The sequence below is a fragment of the Pelophylax lessonae genome (genome assembly GCF_965119305.1).
Source record: "Pelophylax lessonae genome assembly, chromosome: 4".
Lineage (NCBI taxonomy): Eukaryota > Metazoa > Chordata > Amphibia > Anura > Ranidae > Pelophylax > Pelophylax lessonae.
Window position 1 is genome coordinate 606,935,775 of NC_138771.1, and position 20,697 is coordinate 606,956,471.

The window sequence follows — 20,697 nt, forward strand, 5'->3', positions numbered from 1 at the left end:
AGATGAGGAAAATCTATAGAAATCTAAATCCATACTCTAAAGGTTAAACCCTTAGGATTGGTACAAAAATATTATTCATCTTTTGACCTGGTAAAGGTTTGTGGTCATCATTTCTGCTTTCTTACCATCTCAGGAACCAACGTGTTTATTACCCGTGCTCAGCTGATGAACTGCCATATCAGCGCTGGAACACGCCACAAGGTCCTTCTTCGCCGGTTACTGGCCTCCTTCTTTGACAGGTTAGGAGTGGGATGGGTTGGTTAAGATGGAAGGTTACAGCCTGTTTCTCCATGTGTGGAAGAGGTTTATGGTCATAATGAAAAAAATGTTCTTCCCTGTATTTACATTATCCTTTCTTTTTGCAGAGTACGTAGAACTGTTCACATCAGCCCTGCCTCTAGAGCAGTGGTCCTAAACTCCGGTCCTCAGGGCCCACTAACAGGCCAGGTTTGCAAGATAACTATATTACATCACAGGTGATCTCATTTGCTGCTCAGTGATTGCAGTATTCTAGTCTGCATCTCCCCAAGGTAATACTTAAAATCTGGCCTGTTAGTGGGCCCCGAGGACCGGACTTGAGGACCACTGCTCTAGAGGATCCAGTAGCCTCATTTCCCTGCTACAGTCATGAAATTACACACCCTTTAGGGCCAGTTTACCAGTATGTTTGGACTGTGGAAGGAGCTGCACACTAGCAAATGTAAGACATACGGAATCTATGCAGATGTTGTGCCTGAAGGTATCAATTTGATACTTTAATTCGGGCAAAAGAACATCTACAGAAGATCTGCAATACAGCGCATCCGGAAAGTATTCACAGCGCTTCACATTTTCCATTTTTTTATACAGCCTTATTCCAAAAGAGATTAAATTCATTATTTTCCTAAATTCTACAAACAATACCCCATAACGATAGCGAGAAAGAAGTTTGTTTGAAGTCTTTGCAAATTTTAATTAAAATAAAAAGCAAAAAAAATCACATGTACATAAGTATTCACAGCCTCTGCTCAATACTTTGTAATTGGTACCAAAGGCGCTTCAACAATCTCAAGTCTATTTTAGTATGATGCTACAAACTTAGCATGCCTATTTTTGGGCAGTTTTTCCCATTCTTCTGTGCAGGACCTCTAAAACTCCATCAGGTTGGATGGGAAGCGTTGGTGCACAGCCATTTTGAGATCTCTCCAGAGATGTTCAATCAAATTCAAGTCTGGGTTCTGGCTGGGACACTCAAGGACATTCACAGAGTTGTCCCATTGCCACTCCTTTTGTTATCTTGGCTGTGTGCTTAGGGTCGCTGTCCTGTTGGAAGATGAACCTTCACCTCAGTCGGAGTTTGAGTGCTCTTGAGCAGGTTTTCATCAAGGATGTCTCTTTACATTGCTGCATTCATCTTTCACTCGATCCTGACCAGTCCCTGCTGCTGAAAAACATTCCTACAGCATGAAGCTACCACCACCATGCTTCACTGTAGGGATGGTATTGGCAAGGTGATGAGCGGTGCCTGGTTTTCTCCAGATATGATGCTTGCCATTCAAGCCAAAGAGTTCAATCTTTTTTTCATCAGACCAAAGAATTTTGTTTCTCATGGTCTGAGAGTCCTTCAGGTGCCTTCAGGCAGGCTTTCATGTGCCTTTTACTAAGGAGTGGCTTCTGTCTGGCCACTCTACCATACAGGCCTGATTGGTAGAGTGCTGCAGAGATGGTTGTTCTTCTCGAAGGGTTTTCCTTTCTCCAAAGATAAACGCTGGAGCTCTGTCACAGTGACCATCAGGCTCTTGATCACTTCCCTGACTAAGGCTCTTCTCCCCTGATCGCCCATTTTGGCCGGGCGGCTCGCTCCAGGAAGGATCCTGGTGGTTCCAAACTTCTTCCATTTACAGATGATGGAGGCTACTGTGCTCATTTGGACCTTCAATGCTGCAGAAACGTTTCTGTACCTTTCCCCAGATGTATGCCTCCATACAAGCCCTGTCTCGGAAGTCTACAGACAATCCTTGGACATCATGGCTTGGTTTGTGCAACAATCTGGGTCTCAGAATGAAAGCCCAGTAACAGTGCATAAGTATGGTAAACAATAGTAGATTGTTCAAATTGCAAAAGTAGAATAAAGGATCCAAAATGACATAATGGTGCGAAAAACCAAAATATATAAAAGTGACCAGTGCAGTAAATCCAATGACTGAAGGAAACAGTCAGGTGGAAATACTCAAATGTGAGTGAACATCCCGATCCAATAAATAGTGACTAAATAATGTCTGGGGTGAGTAGTGGCTGAATCACAATAAATAGTCCATAATGTGGTGGTTATTCAGTAATGTGGTTAATCTTCATGCGATAATTCCCGACTGGACTTGGGGGTGATGCTGTGGCGTTTGAGTGCTCGGGATCACTATAAGATGCACTCACCAGAAATCCCAACCCCACACAGGGGTATTGGGCAGAAATTATATACTGAGGGGTACTGTGTAGGGGTGGGTGGTCCTGGATGGTAATCCTGGGTTCCCAATTCCCAGGTAGGGGTCCTCAGCTACCCAGCTACGGCTTAGTCCCAGCCTGTCCTCCAGTGATGGAATGGTGTATCTCTCATATAAAATGAACAAGGGGGGGGCACATAGCGTAATACTGCAAACTCGTTTTATTAAAATAAGAAGTAGTGTACTCCCATATAATAGGCAGTAAAATAGCGGTAAAGACAGTGAGGTTGCGGAGTATCCGGAACGCCAAGCGTTCCACAGGAGTCTGGAACAGGAAGTGATGTGACGGCGCCGTGCGCGTTTCGTCATAGGACGTCCTCAGCACTTATGTACATGCGGTTTATTTTTAATAAATTTGCAAAGATTTCAAACAAACTTCCTTCGCGTTGTCATTATGGTGTATTGCTTGTAGAATTTTGAGGACAAATAATGAATTTAATTAATTTTGGAATGAGGCTGTAAACCCTCACGCTGTAAAACAACCCATTAAGTTTAAAATGGAAATGAAAGGCAAAACATTTGTATATAGATACAAAAAACTTTTCTTTTCCCCTTTTTATTAAGTGATCCCATTCCCTCTGTTCTCAACTGCGTAAGAGCTGGGGGAGAAGAAACAGCAATACACTGAGCTTCCCAGTGAAAGACTGTGGGGTGGGCGGCGGCATGTCAGGACAAGTCTGATCATTGGAGGAGAGCACACTGAGTTCCCAGCATAGCTAGGGGAAATAACCACAGTGTGCTCTGCTGCCTAGTGTGAGCAGTTTTTGATGGTAAATTTCACATAATGGAAGCAATACAAACAGAACAGGATACTTTTTCATAGAAGTACATTGAGCTGCAGGCACATATCAAGAATATGACATTTAGGTTTATATATTCTTCAAAAGACCCTGCAAGCACAGAAAAATACCTTTTTATTTACTAGAAATGCACTCCCCTCCTAATGTTGTGGATTTACAGCATATTTACTACTCAGTTGTCTTGTGTAAAACTACCGAATCCACCCCCTCCCCTCATCTCCACAACATAGATAGCAGTTGTTCTCTAGTCCATTGTAAGAACTGGGTGCACTCATTAAGATTATACAGGCAGAATGCAAAGGGAACGAGCCAGCTTTAGATTGACATGATTAACAGGTATTTTCTTTTACTCTGAAAATATATGAGGTATTTCAATTATATATATATATATTATAAAATTTCAAGGTGGGACACGTCTGCTGTGTAACCAGTTCCTTTTCACAGGATTATCTCTGTTTCCACCAGATATTCCTCAAAAAAATTGGAGATACAATCTCAATAATTGTAAGTTTTTTTCTTTCTTTACTTCAAATTTTTATGCATTTACCATGTGCAGTCATTTGTTTGTAAATGCATACCTGCCTGTAAATGCATGAAGATATGGAGGAAGGGGCGAAGAGGAGGAAGGGGCGAAGAGGAGAGGAGAGTGGGCGAAGAGGAGGAAGGGGCGAAGAGGAGAGGGAGAGGGGGAGAAGAGGAGAGGAGAGTGGGCGAAGAGGAGGAAGGGGCGAAGAGGAGAGGAGAGTGGGCGAAGAGGAGAGGAGGGGAGAGGGAGAGGGAGAAGAGGAGAGGAGAGTGGGAGAATAGGAGAGGGGGGGGGGGAGGAGAGGGAGAAAATTATTGAGATTGCATCTCCAATTTTTTGATATATAGAAGGCCAAAAAAAAGCAGATAAGAAGTTCATTGCTGAAGGGTTTCAATAACACTTTAAAGGATAAGTTCACCTTTTAAAAAAAATAAATAAATGCACATCTTTTTTAAGGTAAAAAAATGTGCATTTATGATTTATTTTTATTAGGCGCCTGTAAAGCATTGAACCCACGATCAGCAGATCATGGGTGCAATCTCAGGCTCCTGCAGCCTGTTAGTGTAGCTGTCTGCCTTTGCCTCATACGGGCAGGCAGTTACTAAGTGAGAGGACGAATCCATGAACTACGTAGAGCGCGCATCATCCTGGTAGTTCATCATTGAGAACTACAAGCTGTCCGCTGCAATGGCTGATGGTAGTTTTATTTCTCCCATTCACATAATGATGTGGCTGAGTGGGCGGAGCCCTGCATGGCCGTGTGTGTGTGTTTTTTTTTTTTTTTTTTTTTTTTTTTTGGGGACAATGGGTGCGGGGAGAAGATTCCCGGCCCACAGTTACAACGGGCACTCTGGAGGGTGCAGGCACTGCTCGTTAAGTAACATTGTTATACATTGAAAACAGATGTAACATGTTGTGAAAGGTGAACTTCGCCTTTTAAGCATTGCAAGCTGTACTAGGAAAGGGTAGTGTTGCATTCAGGGTGGAAGAAGAAAACTTTAGGATCATTAACAATCTGTGGTAGCCAGGCCATGTGATCCAGTCATAGGTGTGTGCAGCCTATTATATTAGGGTGTGCATCCTAAAGCTCAAACGTGTGTGTGTGTGTGTGTGTCTACATACACATGACCTCGGCACATTGGTCTCCCTGTCGACACAGTGAAAGAAGGGTGTAAAAAAAAAAAAAAAAAAAAGTGTCCTATGGCAGAGCCAGTAAGAGGGAGATATTTCCCATCTAACTGCCGTCACAGAGCGATAATGCTAATGTGCATATGGTGATTAGGGTGTGCCCAGGCACATCCGGCTCACCCTGGGCACACGCCTATGGATCCAGTAAAAATAGTTTTTGTTCTATGACCCAACTCTGGGACAAGCTGAAGACCAGTAGTTGCAAACTTGCCTTCCACATGTAAATGCCTGATGACCTTAACACTTTTTTTTATTTTTCCTTAGAAATGTCCTGATTTGCATTGGGTGGTCCTTTTCAAATGCAAATATTGTTTAGAATTTTTCAGCAGTGCTTTTTCTCATCTTTCAGGAACACTTTAGCAAACAGTTGTGGAACAGGAATCCGCTCGTCCACCAATGACCCCAGTAGGAAGCCCCTGGACAGCCGAGTGTTGCACGCTGTGAAGTGTGAGTGTTGTCATCTGAGATATTAGGAGAAACAAGTTTTTCCATGAACTGCAATGTGAAGTCCCATTTTACAGTATAATCTATGAAAGAGAGCATTGATTGGGGATCCTTAACATTTGGGACTTTTTAGGTGCCAGAAACTCAAACAAAAACACAATTAAATTTGTTTTTATTATAGAAAATATCCTTTAGGCTACATTCACACCTGAGCGTAGCGTTTTTCGCGCGTTTTTCGCGCGATTTTACCGCGATTTTTGCGGCGATTTTTGCGGCGATTTTTTCCGCGATTTTTACCGCGATTTTTACCGCGATTTTTACCGCGATTTTTGTGCAGGCGTTTTTAGATTGAATAGAGATCAATGGAAAACGCCTGTAATCTGCCCAAAAAGAAGCTCATGTACTTTTTTGAGCGTTGGGCGTTTTGTATACAGCTTCAAAACGCTCAGATGTGAACAGGGGCCATTGAAATGAATAGGATTTGTCTTGTTGGGCGTTTTGAGAGCTGATCCTAGAGCAGAAAAACGCCCCAAAACGCCTACATGTGAACGGAGCCTAAAGCCGAACTTTTACCGTAAGAACTTGATATAAAAAATGTTTTGCTTTTTTTTTTGCAAGGAACACGCATTCCACATTAATAATTAGACTACCAAAATTAGTGCTCCTGTTTCTTCTTGTTAGAGGCTGCCATTTTGATGAAGCCCAGAGCCCCTGAGCAACAGTAAACCTTTTAGGCCATCAGCGGATCGGCCTCTACAAGCTCAGCCGTGCAGCTATACCTGCAAAAGGTGCCAGCCTGAAGTGATCTAGCAAGAGTCCATTTTCTGGCTAAAGTTCCACTTTAATTTAAACTTTTTTTTTTTCTTACGAAGTAACAAATATTTCTCTTTCGTTCATTGACGGACACAGCTTCTGGTATTCATAACCATTGGGTTATACTGCCCCCAGTTGTTTTTTTTTCTGCCTAGTCAGGAGTAAGGACCTAGTTCCTTTCTGGGGTCTTTGGTCCTGGCAAATTTTTTTTCTCTTACGTCCTCCGACAGTCGCCGCCCACTCACAAGTCTTCACCAATGGGTATTGACCTTTGCTCCGTAGGAGTAGCTAGGCAACAATAATTGTTAATACAAAGCTTTTAACATAGACACACCCCTAGGGGCTGTCCCCTCAGTCAATACCTCCCTGCACCAGCATTCCCAACTCAGTTTGACTTTGCCTAGCTTAGGAGTAGCTGGCTATCCTGTGCTGGGGCTCAGTCTCAGCCTTCTACCCTTTCTTTGATTTTATTTCAAGTATTTTTCTCTTTTCCTTGCTAGCTGTTATTTTGCCAGCCTTAGTTTAGGGATCTTCTGATGAAGAAACATCATGCGGAGCTGGGTCTCGGACTGGCCGCCCTGCATCCCAGGGCTGAGAGCCAGATGGATCCCCAGCCTGCCATCGAGCGTTCAGCTTAGGTTTTACCCTGGCACATTGAACGACCCATCCCTGTTCGCTGCAGGGATGCTGCCTGTGAGGTGGCTACCTCACTGGACGCCATGACTGCGGTCCACAAGCGTCCTGGCTGCGGCACTCCCTGTCTGCCCTGATAGCGGTTTGTCACTGGAGACGGCTCCCCACGCCATCTGGTATGGTAAGCACCTTCTGTGTGGGGACCTTTTTCTGTATGGGTGTCAGTCTGTGGCTGTGTATTACCCTCCATGTCTGTGTTACTGCGGGCTCCCTGTCAGATCCCTGTGTGGCTGCATGCCTGTGGGCTGCGAGGGGGGGGGGCATCCTGCTCTGCTGTTTAATATGCTCTGGGTGCAGTTTTGTGTGCAGACATGTGTGTGTGCGGCGATCCGCGATTTTATTTGCCTGTATACTGTGACCGGCCCTGTCTCTATGCAGCGCCGTGTTTTGGCGCCATTCGCCGTCATTTTGGCGGGCGATACTACTCATGCACATGGCGGCGCCATTTTATTGTAGCTTTTTTCCCTCTGCCGAGCGGCCATTTTGCTGGAGCCTTCCATAGGCTATATCAATCAGTCAGCATTGCATCACTTCCTCTTTCCCTGGGAACAGCGATCGGTGGCAGCAGTCTGGTGTGCTCTCTCCAGGTTTTTACCTGTCTGTCCTGTCATTCCTTGCTCAGTATATGTCTATCCCTGCGGGGTCAGTGCATACAGCAGTGTGCGGTGGGCTGCGCTCACCGTGGTTTTAAAGGGCCAGTACCTTTATTTCTTTTCTGTACTGGGGCATGGATTCTCAGGATAGCAAGTTTCCCCCCGCCCTGGTGGGGGACCAGGGGGCTGCTGCACCCCCCCGAGGGGGCCGATCTGACCACTGTAGTGGCTTCCTTGGTGTCTCAGGTGCAGATGCTGCTGGCTGAACGATCCGCAAAAAGGGCCAGGTTATCCATTTCCTCTGATTCAGAGGGCGATGTGGCTGCTGTGGCTGGCGTACCCTTCTCAGGGTCCCGCTCATCTTTGGACCTTGTGGGGTCTGAGGGAGAGCCTGAGGTGGAGGGGGTTGATGTTTCTCCCCCTTGCTCGCCTGAAGAGCTTGCACTCATGAATGAGCTGATTGCTTCCATAAAGGACACCTTGCACCTGGAGGATGAGCCTACTCCTCCTGCTAGGATGTCTGCATTCGGAACACAGAGGGCTCGCAAATCAGCGCAGGTTTTTCCCTGCCCTGCTGAATTTCACCATACGGTTAATGAGCAGTGGCGCATTTTAAAGAAGCCTTTATTTTGCCAAATAAGTTTAAATTACTTTATCCATTTGCACCTGCCACCGACGAGTGTTGGTGTGTGGCGCCTCCGGTGGATCACGCGGTAGCAGTTTTGAACAAGGCTACTGCGGTACCTTCTGAGGATACCCCGGTTTTCCGGGACCCTACCGACAGGAGAATAGAGTCTCTTGCCCGTCATGCTTATATGGTGGCTGGTTCTATGCTGAAGCCTATTTTTGCTTCCATTATGGCGGCACAGGCTGTTGCTGATTGGACCAAGATGCTCAGGCGCACCTTGGCGGCTGATTCTGCTCCGCCTACCACGTTGGCTATGGTGGACCAGATCCATCAGGGTGTCATGTACTTGTGTGATGCGGACTTGAATTTAGCTCCCTTGGCTGCTCGCCTGTCCAGCGTGGTGGTACTGAACCGTCGTCTGATTTGGCTGAAGAATTGGACGGTCGACCAATCTTCTCGCAAGACTCTGGCGGATTTTCCCTACGCGGGGTCTCGCCTTTTTGGCGAGGCTTTGGATACCCTGATAAAAGGGGTTACTGGGGGCAAGAGTACTCTCCTGCCCCAATCTTTCAAACGTAAGTCTTTCCGTGGGAAGCGGTATTCCTCGTCTAGGCCCTCTCAGGGGTCCTTTCGTGCCTTTCGGTCGCAGTCCAAGGGCAAGCCCTTCAAAGGCCAAGGCTCCCAGAAGAAGCCGTGGGCAGGGAAGCAGAAGTCCGGCCAGTCCGGTTCGACTTCCCACACCACTTCTGCCTGAAGGGGCGCCCTCACCCGTTTCTGGGGTGGGGGGACGTCTGCGCGGTTTCCTACAACCTTGGCTGGCCCCCGTTCGGGACAGGTGGGTTCAGGAAATCGTTCGATCTGGTTACAAGATCGAATTTCTCTCTCGCCGGCGGGCAGATTTTTTCCCTCAAATCTTCAGCTGTCTCCGGAGCGCTTGCAGGATTTGCACCTGGCGGTGCGGGACCTGCGGGCCCAGGGGGTGGTGGTCCCGGTGCCTCATTGGGACGGATTTCGGGGGTTTTACTCCAATCTGTTCACTGTGCCCAGAAAGGAGGGCAAAGTGCGTCCGATTCTGGACTTGAAAGCTCTGAACCGCTTTGTGCGGGTTCGCAAGTTTCGCATGGAATCCCTGCGCTCAGTGGTGGCTACCCTGAGTCCGGGGGAATTCATGGCCTCCATCGATCTGAAAGCTGCGTACCTACACATCCCCATTTTCGAGGGTCACCAGAGGTACCTTCGATTCGCCATTGCGGAGGATCATTACCAATTCGTGGCGTTACCTTTTGGTCTCGCTTCGGCTCCGCGGGTTTTTACCAAAGTGCTGGCGCCGGTTCTGGCCCTGTTGCGAGCACAGGGCATTGCTGTCTTGGGATATCTGGACGATATCCTGATACGGTTGAACGCCAGTCAGAGCCTGGTGACCGACCTGTCCACCACGATGCGGACTCTGCAGGCGTTCGGTTGGACCATAAACTTTCCGAAGTCGACTCTGTGTCCTTCGGTTCGCCTTCCCTACCTGGGAATGATTCTGGACTCTGTCCAAGCGAAGGTCTTCCTGCCGGAGTACAAGCTTCGGACTCTTCAGGACGAGGTCAGGTCCCTCAGGGGCAACCGACACTCGTCTCTCCGGACATGCATGAGATGTCTAGGCCTAATGGTCTCGTCTTTCGAGGTGATCCCTTTTGCCCAGTTTCACACGCGGGGTCTCCAGGCGGAGTTTCTGACCAAGTGGGACGGGCGGCCGCAATCCCTGGATCTGCGGATCTCATTGAGCCACGACACCAGAAGGGATCTTCTGTGGTGGCTCCAGTCCCCGGCGGTGTCGGGGGGCAAGTCTTTTCATCCATTGTCGTGGACGGTGCTCACCACGGATGCCAGCCTGTCGGGCTGGGGTGGTGTTCTGGGCGTTCTGTCCGCCCAGGGAACTTGGTCGGGGGAGGAATCCTCCCTCCCGATCAACATTCTGGAATTGAGAGCGATAAAGCTTTGCCTTCTGAGATGGACGGACCGGCTTCGGGGCTGTCCGGTTCGGGTTCAGACGGACAATGCCACCGCGGTGGCTTACATCAACCACCAAGGGGGCACCAGGAGTGCCCGAGCGGCTCGGGAAGTAGCCGACATTCTGTCTTGGGCCGAGACGCACGTCCCGGCGATAACGGCAGTTCACATTCCGGGGGTGGAGAACTGGCAGGCGGATTATCTGAGTCGCCAGACCCTGGACCAGGGAGAATGGTCCCTTCACCCGGATGTCTTCCAGATGTTGTGTGCGAAGTGGGGTTCCCCAGATGTGGACCTGTTCGCGTCTCGTCTGAACAACAAGGTGGAAAGGTTCGTGGCAAGGACGCGCGATCCTCGGGCAGACGCGTTAGTGGCGCCCTGGCATCAGTATCGTCTGATGTATGCCTTTCCACCGATTCAGCTGCTGTCCAGGCTCCTTCGCAGGTTAGCCTCGGAACCGCACACGGTGATTCTGGTAGCGCCGGACTGGCCTCGCCGGTCCTGGTACGCAGACCTCGTAAATCTGGCGGTTGACGCTCCATGGCGTCTGCCACTTCGAGAAGATCTCCTGTCTCAAGGGCCGATATTCCATCCTGCTTTACAGTCGCTGGCTTTAACGGCCTGGCTGTTGAAAGCCAGGTCCTGACTTTCCCACTTTGATCAAGGCTAGGAAAGCCTCTTCGGGGAAGATTTATTACCGTACTTGGAAAGCGTATTTTGCCTGGTGTGAGTCCAGGGGGTATTCCCCTCGCTCATACTCGGTGTCGAGAGTGTTGGCTTTTCTTCAAACGGGCGTAGACCAGCGTTTGGCGTTTGCCACGATTAAGGGTCAGATTTCTGCACTGGCCGTTCTCTTTCAACGCCCTGTGGCGTCTAATTCATTGGTTAGCACCTTTGTTCAGGGGGTGCGACATTTGGCCCCTCCTATGAGGGACTCTTTACCCCCATGGGACTTGAACTTGGTTCTGTCCGTGTTGCAACAGGCTCCCTTTGAAAAGATCAGGGAGATCTCGTTGTCTCTATTGTCCAAGAAGGTTGTCTTTTTGGTGGCGATCACTTCGGCTCGCAGGGTGTCGGAGCTGGCAGCTTTGTCCTGCAATTCTCCCTACCTGGTGGTCCACAAGGATAAGGTGGTCCTGCGGCCTAACCCTTCTTTTCTTCCGAAAAGGATATCGGAATTTCACCTGAATGAAGACATTGTCTTGCCTTCGCTCTGCGCGAAGCCTAAGCATCCGAAGGAGGTTGCCTTACATTCCTTGGATGTTGTCCGGGCGATCAGGGTTTACCTGTCGTCCACTGAATCTTTTCGCAAGTCTGATTCCCTCTTTGTCCTTCCTGAGGGACCTCGGAAGGGCATGGCGGCGTCGGCTGCGACCATCGCCAAATGGATCAGACAGATCATTGAACAAGCCTATGCCTTAAAGGGGAAGGTTCCTCCCTTCCCTGTGAAGGCGCACTCTACCAGCTCTTTGAGTACGTCTTGGGCTTACCGTCATCAGGCTTCTGTGGCCCAGGTGTGTAAGGCGGCGACTTGGTCGTCCGTTCACACCTTCTCAAAGTTCTATAAGGTGGATGTTCAGGCATCGACTGATGCCTCCTTTGGCCGTAAAGTTCTCAGTGCGGCAGTCTCCTAGGGACCCTTGTTTTCATGGGCCCTTGGTTGTTGGGGTGTTTTACCCCTGGGTTACTTGTTTTTCCTGGGTTGTTGCTCCTGTTGAGCACGTTTTTTTTTCCTGTTGCCCGGTTGGTTCTCTTACTGTGGTAAGGTTCCTTTCTCTGATGTGGGTACTGCGTTGCCTTTCTGCGATTGCGTCTCCCACCCCTCATGTCTACACTGCTTTGGGACATCCCATTGGTGAAGACTTGTGAGTGGGTGGCGACTGTCGGAGGACGTAAGAGAAAACTGGATTTTTGTAAAATCTTACCGTAAAATTCCTTTCTCTGAGTCCTCCGACAGTTGCCGCCCCCCGCCCCTCTTTTGGGGTTTTTGTGTACTCTTACTGCTATGCTACCAAACTGAGTTGGGAATGCTGGTGCAGGGAGGTATTGACTGAGGGGACAGCCCCTAGGGGTGTGTCTATGTTAAAAGCTTTGTATTAACAATTCTTGTTGCCTAGCTACTCCTACGGAGCAAAGGTCAATAACCATTGGTGAAGACTTGTGAGTGGGCGGCGACTGTCGGAGGACTCAGAGAAAGGAATTTTACGGTAAGATTTTACAAAAATTCAGTTTTTTTCTTTTCAGATAGAAATTTTTTCTCCTGGATTTTTCATGTGAGCTCTACAATCAACTGCCGGACTGGGCGACGGGCTGGATAATCTGGATCCAATGGTCACCCCAGTCTGGCCAGCGAGCGAGCGCACGCAGACCTCAGCTCTGCGCTAGGTTGGCCACCACATAGCACCACTGGACTGGGGCTGGCCTGCAAGTTGAATGTCTTGCAAGGTTGCATGCGGCCGGGTCTGGGCCCGAGTCGCATCGTTCCTCCTGGCCGACAGCCCCCCATTGCGATAGAGAGGGGTTCTGTCTGGAGCAGTGCCCACTTGGTTCCTGGTATAGTGAGTAGCTTTCCCCCGCTCTCTCCCTGGAGGATTTTTGAGTGGACGTCGGGCAGTCCTTGGGACAGTTGGACCCCTAGATTCCCCTCTTTCCCGCAGGCACCCCCTCCCCACTTGCCAAGTCCCTTACCTACCCCGCTGGGGCTATTTCGGTGGTCTGGCCACTGTTCCTAGGGTGGGGGCAGGTCGCTTACTAGCGCTGGGGGCCAGGGGGGTGCGCGACTGGGCGATTGACTGTGCAGGGGGGTTGTACCTGGTGGAGGCTCCTGCCAGAGCACCCTCATCCTGCCTGGATCTGTCCTTGAAGCCTGCTCTCCCTCCTGGGTCCCTGTATGCCTCATGGTGCCGTCATTTTGTTGTAGCCTGTGTATTCCTATACACGGCAGCCATGTTTGTGTAGTCCGGTCGCCATTTGGCTGTGGTTAGCCATTGAAAATAGCGGCGGCCATGCCAGTGAAGCCCTGTGGGGGTGGCTGTTTCGGCGGTGGGAGCACCTCCTCATCCCCTGGTGCTGACTCCTGGATCATTTTACTTCCTAATCGCCACATGTGTAGTGAATTATCCTGGTGGCTGCAGGTGCTTGTTTCTGGGGGTTAGTCTTGTTGGGTCCTCTCCCTCTCTGCTAAGGATCACTTGGTGCTTTGTGCCTGGCGGGTGGTGCTGCCAGCGCGGTGGGGGTTGTCCCTTAGCAGTGTTTTTTTTTTTTTTTGTGTGTGGTTCCCCTGGTCACTCATGGAGTCTTTGGAGCACATTTCCTCACCTGATGCCCTCGCTGAGGCTGCGGGTCCCTCAGGGTCCAAACCATCCATCCATGCACTGACAGTGGTCTTGGAGTCCCTTGTGTCCCAGGTGGTGGTGGCGGCTTTCAGGTGACGATGGCTCGCCTCTGTTTGGCAGTGGTCATTCGGCGTGCCTTTTGGCTCAAGTCCTGGTCTGCGGGTCAGACTTCAAAAAAGTCCTTGACTGATCTTCCTTTCTAAGGAGATCACCTGTTTGGGGCTACCTTGGATGACCTCATTCAAGGTCCCACAGGGGAGAAGAGTACTTTTCTTCTGCAGGCTACTAAGGGCAAGAATCCTCGTCACTGACGTGGGCCTTCCTTCTCAGCTCATAAGAAGTTTTTTCATCCCTCAGGGTCGAATGACAAGGGCTCGAAGCCTTTCACGGCCTCTTCAGGAGGATCCGAATGAACTTGGTCTGGCAAGTCAAGATCGGGCTTCTCCAGATCAGCGGACAAGACTCCTTCAGCATGAAGGTGTGCCCTTACCCGTATTTGGGGTGGGGGGACGTCTTTGCTGGTTTCCGGATCTGTGGACTTCCCTAGTGCAAGACAAGTGGGTCCACAAAGTAATTTGGTTCGGCTACAAGATCGAGTTTCGCTCTTGTCCCCCGGCAATGTTTTTTCCTTCCAACTTGCACCTGTCCCCAGACCGCTTACAGGGCCTGTTTCGTGCGGTACAAGACCTGTTCCTTCAAGGGGTGATTTTCCCGGATCTGACTTCAGAATGCTTTCAGGGTTTTTACTCAATCCTGTTCACAGTCCCCAGGAAGAAAGGCAAAGTGCGTCCAATCCTGGACCTCAAGGCGCTCAACCGCTTTGTGTGGGTACAGAAGTTAAGAATGGAATCCATTCCAACGGTGGTGACATTCCTGCGTCAGGGAGATTTCCTCGCCTCTATCGATATCAAGGATGCCTACCTTCACATTCCAATATGTGCCCGTTATCAGCGTTTTCTCCGCTTTGCTGTGGGAGAGGAGCATTATCAGTTTGTGGCGTTACTCTTTGGTCTCGTGCTCCTCAGGTCTTCACAAATGTGTTAGCCCCGGTGCTAGCATTGCTATGCCAACGGGGGGATCGCAGCACTGGGCTACTTGGATGATCTCCTTCTGCGAGTGGAATCTCCCTCTGCTCTGGTGGAAAACCTGGAGATCACAATATGAACTCGGCAGGAGTTCGGCTGGATTCTGAATTTTCAGAAGTGCCAGAGCTACTCCTTCCCCTGGACAAACTCCAGAAATTGCAGGCTACAATTCACCTCCTGCATGCGGATGTTTGGCCTGATGGTGTCTACCTTCGAGGCAGCTCGGTTTGCACAGTTCCATACGAGGTCCCTGCACAGGGAGTTTCTGGTTTAAATGGGACAAGACTCCGCAGTCTCTGGACAATCAGATCCAGCTGAGTCGAGGAACGAGGGAGTCCCTGTTATGGTGGCTTTGTTCTCTTGCGCTTTAGCTGGGAAAATCCTTCCCTTTTTGTATTGGACAGTGGTCATCACGAAGCATCCTCGGCAAGCATTCTGCTCAGGGGATCTTGACAATGGAAGAGTCCAGACTACCGATCAATGTCTTGGAACTCCGAGCGATCAGGCTGTCTGGATCATTGGACAGATCGTCTTCAGGGTTGTCCAGTGCGCATTGAATCGGACAATGTCAGGGCCGTGGCTTTTGTCAATCATCTTGGGGACACAAGAAGTATCCTGGTGGCTCTGGGGATAGCTGGCATTCTAAGGTGGGCAGAGTGGTTCGTTCCAGCCCTCTCCATCGTACACATTCCTGGGGTAGAATATTGGCAGGCGGACCAGAGTTGTTTCATCAGCTGTGTCTCAGGAGGTGCTCCCCCCCCCCCCCCCCCGAGGTGGATCTGTTGGTATCTCAGCTCAACAGAAAAGTAGAGAGAGAAATGTGGCTCAGTCAAGGGATCCTCTGGCGAATGCCACAGATGCGCTGGTGGCCCGTGGGGTCAGTATCTCCTGATTTATGCCTTCCCTCCTCTCAAGCTTCTGCCAAGTCTCCTAACCCGGATCGAAGCTGAAGGGATCCTAGTCATCTTAGTGGCTCTGGACTGTCCCAAGGACCGATCTTCCTTCCTGCTTTACAGTCACTGGCTTTGACGGCTTGGCTGTTGAACACCAGGTGCTGAAGGATAGGGTTTTATCTGAAGCTAGGAAATCTACTTCTAGGAAGATCTACCATTGCATGTGGAAGACGTACATTGCGTGGTGTGAGTCGCTTGGGGTTCATCCTCGCTCCTTCTCGGTGGCTCGCATCTTAACCTTCCTTCAAGGGGTTGAACAGAAGTTGGCCTTGAGTACCATCAAGGGCCAGGTGTCCGCTTTGGTGGTCTTCTTCCAATGACCTTTGGCCACACACTCCCTGGTGCGTACCTTTCTTCAGGGTGTCCATCTGGACATTTGGTCCCTCCAGTGCGGGCTTCATTGCCGCCTTGGGACCTCAGTTTGGTGCTTTCAGCTCTACAGAAGCCTCCATTTGAAAATATTCAGGAGATTTCCCTGCTTACGCTGTCCCAGAAGGTGGCCTTTTTGGTGGCTATCACCTCTGCACGCAGTGTGTCTGAACTGGCAGCGTTATCCTGTCGTTCACCTTCTCTGGTGATTCACAAGAATTAGGTGGTTCGCCCCTGTCCGTCGTCCCTTCCAAAGGTTGTCTCTGATTTTGATTTGAATGAAGACATTGTGTTGACTTCCCAGTGTCCCAGGCCTAAACATACAAAGGAAATTGCCTTGGATGTGGTCTGGGTAATTAGGGTGTACCTGGCAGCTGCGGAGTCTTTCAGGAATACAGACACTCTATTTGTGCTAAAATAGACCTCGAAAAGGGTTGTCCGCTTCCTCCCCGACCATTTTCATATAGATCAGGCAGACAGTGGTTCAGGCCTATTCCATCAGGGGTCAGGTTCCTCCTTTCCCTGTCAAGGCGCACTCTACTAGGGCGCTTAGTGCCTCCTGGGCCTTCTGTCATTGGGCGTCAGTGACGCAGGTGTGCAAGGAGGCCACTTGGTCGTCGGTGCACACTTATACAACGTTTTATAAAGTGGCTGTGTTGGCATCTCCGGATGCTTCCTTTGGCCGCAAGGTTTTGCAGGCTGCTGTTTAGAGGACCTGACCCTCTTTGAGGGTGTATTTTTTTAGGTGGGCTCCAGTTGTTTGGTTGAGCTCTTGTTGCCTGGTTGGCTAATGTTTAGCCTTGGGAATTTTTTGGTCGTTCCCACCCCTCACTGCTTTGGGAGGTCCCAATGGTTATGACGACCAGAAGCTGTGTCCGTCAATGAATGAAAGAGAAAATGGGATTTTTGACTTACCGTAAAATCTATTTCTCTGATGATCATTGACTGACACAGCACCCACCCCTCTGAGGAGTTATTATTTTCCTGTCACTCCTTGTAACAAAACTGAGTGGCTATAGCAGAGAGTGGGAGTATACCCCCTGGGACTGCCCATGGGTGTAGTCAGAATTCTTTTCTGCCTAGTGTTCTCCTGTAGGGGGCAGTATAACCCAATAATTATGAATGCCAGGAACTGTCTGTCAGAGAAATGGATTTTACGATAAGTCAAAAATCAAATTTTATTTTTTCTTTCCCTAGTATGAGTACCTTCTCATACACCCATATCCTATCATACATACACTGTTGCGTAGCTCAATTTTTGTGAGCCATCAAGTAATTCCAGCAGAAACATGGTTCTTTGAACTGGGTGAATAAAGATGGTATCTTGTTCTTCAACACGCTTCGCAATGAGCTTTGTCAGGAAGATTAATCTGGGAAAATACACTGTATATGTTTAATTGGAGGACATTTTAATGGTATTTTTGTTTGAATTTCTGGCACCTCAAAACTTCCATATGTATGGATTCCTTTTTCTCTCCCTTTTTAATACAGTAGTGTTTTGTACAGTAAAGTAACAAGACTTGTCTTTTGTTGTAAAAAAAAAATAAGATACTCTAGGTTGAGGAAAGGTGATTGCAGGGCCTTTGTTTAATATTATACATTTTCTGGGGATGGAATTATGTCATGCAGGATAAGGTCACGCAGCTTTTTGTTTTTGAACAGGGATAAGCGGCATGACCACCACCTGCCCTAATACTTTATCTTTTAGGCTTTGAATATAGTGGAGGACCTGGATGGCAATTTAATATTTGACAATGGTTTGGCAGGAGTTGGACTCTAAACCCATTTGTCTCACAGCTTTATAGCTCATTGTATTCCTTGACACAGCATGTCTTGGTTTGATTTTTGTTTGCATATACTAAATTATCTTTATCTTCCAAAAAAAAAAAAAAACCCATTGCCATGTCCTCCTCCTCCTCCTCCTCCTCCAATGCTTTGTGCTTCCATAGCTGAATAGCTGCCACATCCCTTACACAGATTTGCCTGGCCCAATGTGAAAAATGTATCCCCCCCCCACCAAGTTAAAGCCAAGTTAAATTTCACTTGGCACACTCTTGATTACTGCCAGACCTTTTGAATCAAGAAATCGCTTAAATAGAAGCTGTCTGACAAAGTGAAGCACTCTAAAAGATTTCAAAAAGCAACACACCGTGCCACCGTCTAAAGAAATTCAAGAGCAGATGAGAAACCAAGTAAATAACATGGGGTTACAGAGCCATTACTAAGGTTTTGGGACATCAGTGAGCATCAATGAACCACAGTGAGAGCCATTATCCATAAATGGAGAAAACTTGGTACAGTTTTCTCCAAGAGGACTCATCCAGGAGGTCATAATAGAACCCAGAACAACATCTAAAGAACTGCAGGCCTCACTTGCGTCAATTAAGGTCAGTGTTCATGATTCAACACTAAGAAAGAGGCTGGGCAAAAATGCCATCTATTGTAGACTTCCAAAACAATAGCTACTGCTGACCAACAAGAATACAAAGGCTCACCACACATGTGCCAAAAAACATCCTGAATATTCCACAAGACTTTTAGAAAAATATTCTGTGGAATGATGAGACAAAAGTTGAACTTTTTGGAAGGTGTTTGTCAGTTACATCTGGAGTAAAACTAACACTGCATTTCATAAAAAGAACATCATACTAACAGTCAAACTTGGTGGTTGTAGTGTGATGATCTGGGGCTGCTTTGCAGCTTCAGGACCTGGACGACCTGCCATAATTGATGGAACCATTAATTCTGCGATCTACCAGAAAATTCTGAAGGAGAATGTCCACCCATTAGTTTGTGACCTCAAGCGTAAACGCACTTGGGTTATGTAGGACAATGATCCAAAACACACGAGGAAGTCCACCTCTTAATGGAATTGAAAAAGAAAACAAAATTAACTTTTTGGAGTGGCCTAATCAAAGTCTGGACTTAAATCCAATTGAGATGCTGTGGCATGACCTTAAACAGGCCAAAAAACTCCAATGCAACTGAATTAAAACAATTCTGTAAAACAGTGGGCCAAATTTCCTCCACAGCGATGTGAAAGACTCATTGCCAGTTATCACAGATGCTTGATTGCAGGTGTTGCCGCCAAGGGTGGCACAACCAGTTGTTAGGTTTAGGGGGAATTACTTTTTCACATAGGGCCAGGCAGCTTTGGACAGCTTTTTTCCCTTCCTAAATTAAATCATCATTTAAGAACTGCATTTTTCTATTTACTCGGGTTATCTTTGTGTAATAATAAAATTTGTTTGATGACCTGAATCATTTAAGTGTGACAAATATGCAAAAACATTTAGAAATCTGGAGGGCATCAAATACTTTGTCATAGTACTGTATACTTCAAATGTGTTCTAATTGTCATATATCTGTAGCGGGATATCTGTAGCGGTTTGTGATTATTATGGGAAAGTCTTGCATGGCTGGTACAGGCCATGATTAATATCTTAAACATGTACATATCATCCCTTCAGTTGACCTCTCATGTCTTTCACAGTTTACTGCCAGAATTTTGCCCCGAATTTTAAGGAGAGCGAGATGAACGCCATTGCAGCGGACATGTGCACAAACGCCCGGCGCGTGGTGCGCAAGAGCTGGATCCCAAAGCTGAAGCTGCTGATGGCCGAAGGAGACGCTTACACGTCTTTCATCAATGACACCGGCAAAATGGAGCCCGACCTGATGGGAGCAGCCACTGGCGGAGATCATGGCACTGGCTTCGATGGTGAGCCAGGCGAGGGGATGCCCTGATACCCTTCTGTACGGGCCCACACATGTAAATATCGCCCTCTGTCTTCACCGAGGGAAGAGGGTGTAGAGGACAATGTGGCACTCAGGAGGTGGACTGTAATCTAAACGCCGCAGTAGGAGGTGCTAAGTATGACTGTGTGCTGCTGCACGAGGTAGAGACTGGTGTGGAGGTACTCGGTATCACTATACACTGCTGCATGAGGTACTCAGTATCATTTAGCGCCCCGTGTTCCATTATCAGTATACAGTTATACGCAGTGTCATTATATAGCGCAGCGTGTACATTATCAGTGTATAGAGATACTCCGCATCGTCATACAGCACGTCAAAGGTCGTAGAGCTGAAACTGAGATTCACTTGTAAATAGATACTTTGCGTCATTTTATAGTGCAGTCGAGGTAGAAGTACGGTATTCTCACAGGCCAACTGATAATCCAAGTCCTGCATCCCTGCTGCGAGATTTAGCATTTCCTTTAGTATTTACTTACATTTTTCAAGCCCCTCCTGCCACATCCCAAGAAGGAGTCGAAGGTCGCCCCTGAGCATGCTGGCTGCGCACAAAAAGCCTGGTGTGCTTGGGCCTGAAACCAGCTTCAAATATGACCCCTATGTTCTTTAGCTTGCAAGGTAAATACTGGTGTTGCACAAGCTCTTTCAATAAGAAATAACTATGGACAGAGCGCCTCCAACTAAAGCAGCCAGATTTCTGCTTTTTTAGTCAAATCACTGAAAGATTTTTTTCTGATCGGTTGCTGTGGGTCACCGTACTTAGTTGATGTAGCTCCATAGACTTAATTTTCTTAACTGCACTAGAAGAAAGAGCTAGATTGCTCGCTTGTTGCTTAGGGTAGCACTGTCTTTATACTGTGCTCCAGGGTTTGAATGCTCTCCTGGCGTGTTCTTGGATCTTGCAAGCAGAGGTATCTTACTTTTTGAAAGGGTTTAAACATTTTTTAATACCTGTATGCCTTTTCTCCAAAATTTGGTGATTTCGTATCCTAGTTTTGATTAATGCCAGCACCTTGCTTGAAGTGAACCGGTTACCCCA

At 48.1% G+C, this 20,697-nt stretch overlaps 1 protein-coding gene across 3 annotated transcripts in view; it reads left to right on the forward strand.

The window, feature by feature from the left end:
- The window catches only part of NACC1 (nucleus accumbens associated 1), a 75,195-nt gene extending 54,887 nt beyond the window's left edge, over nt 1-20,308 (forward strand). For all 3 annotated transcript variants that reach the window (XM_082255387.1, XM_082255388.1, XM_082255389.1), the window contains exons 5-7: nt 134-239; nt 5,341-5,438; nt 19,396-20,308. In XM_082255387.1, the coding sequence (XP_082111513.1) occupies nt 134-239; nt 5,341-5,438; nt 19,396-19,649 (458 nt within the window). In that variant the 3' untranslated portion in view covers nt 19,650-20,308. The remainder of the gene's footprint in view (nt 1-133; nt 240-5,340; nt 5,439-19,395) is intronic.
- The last annotated feature ends 389 nt before the right edge of the window (nt 20,309-20,697 follow it).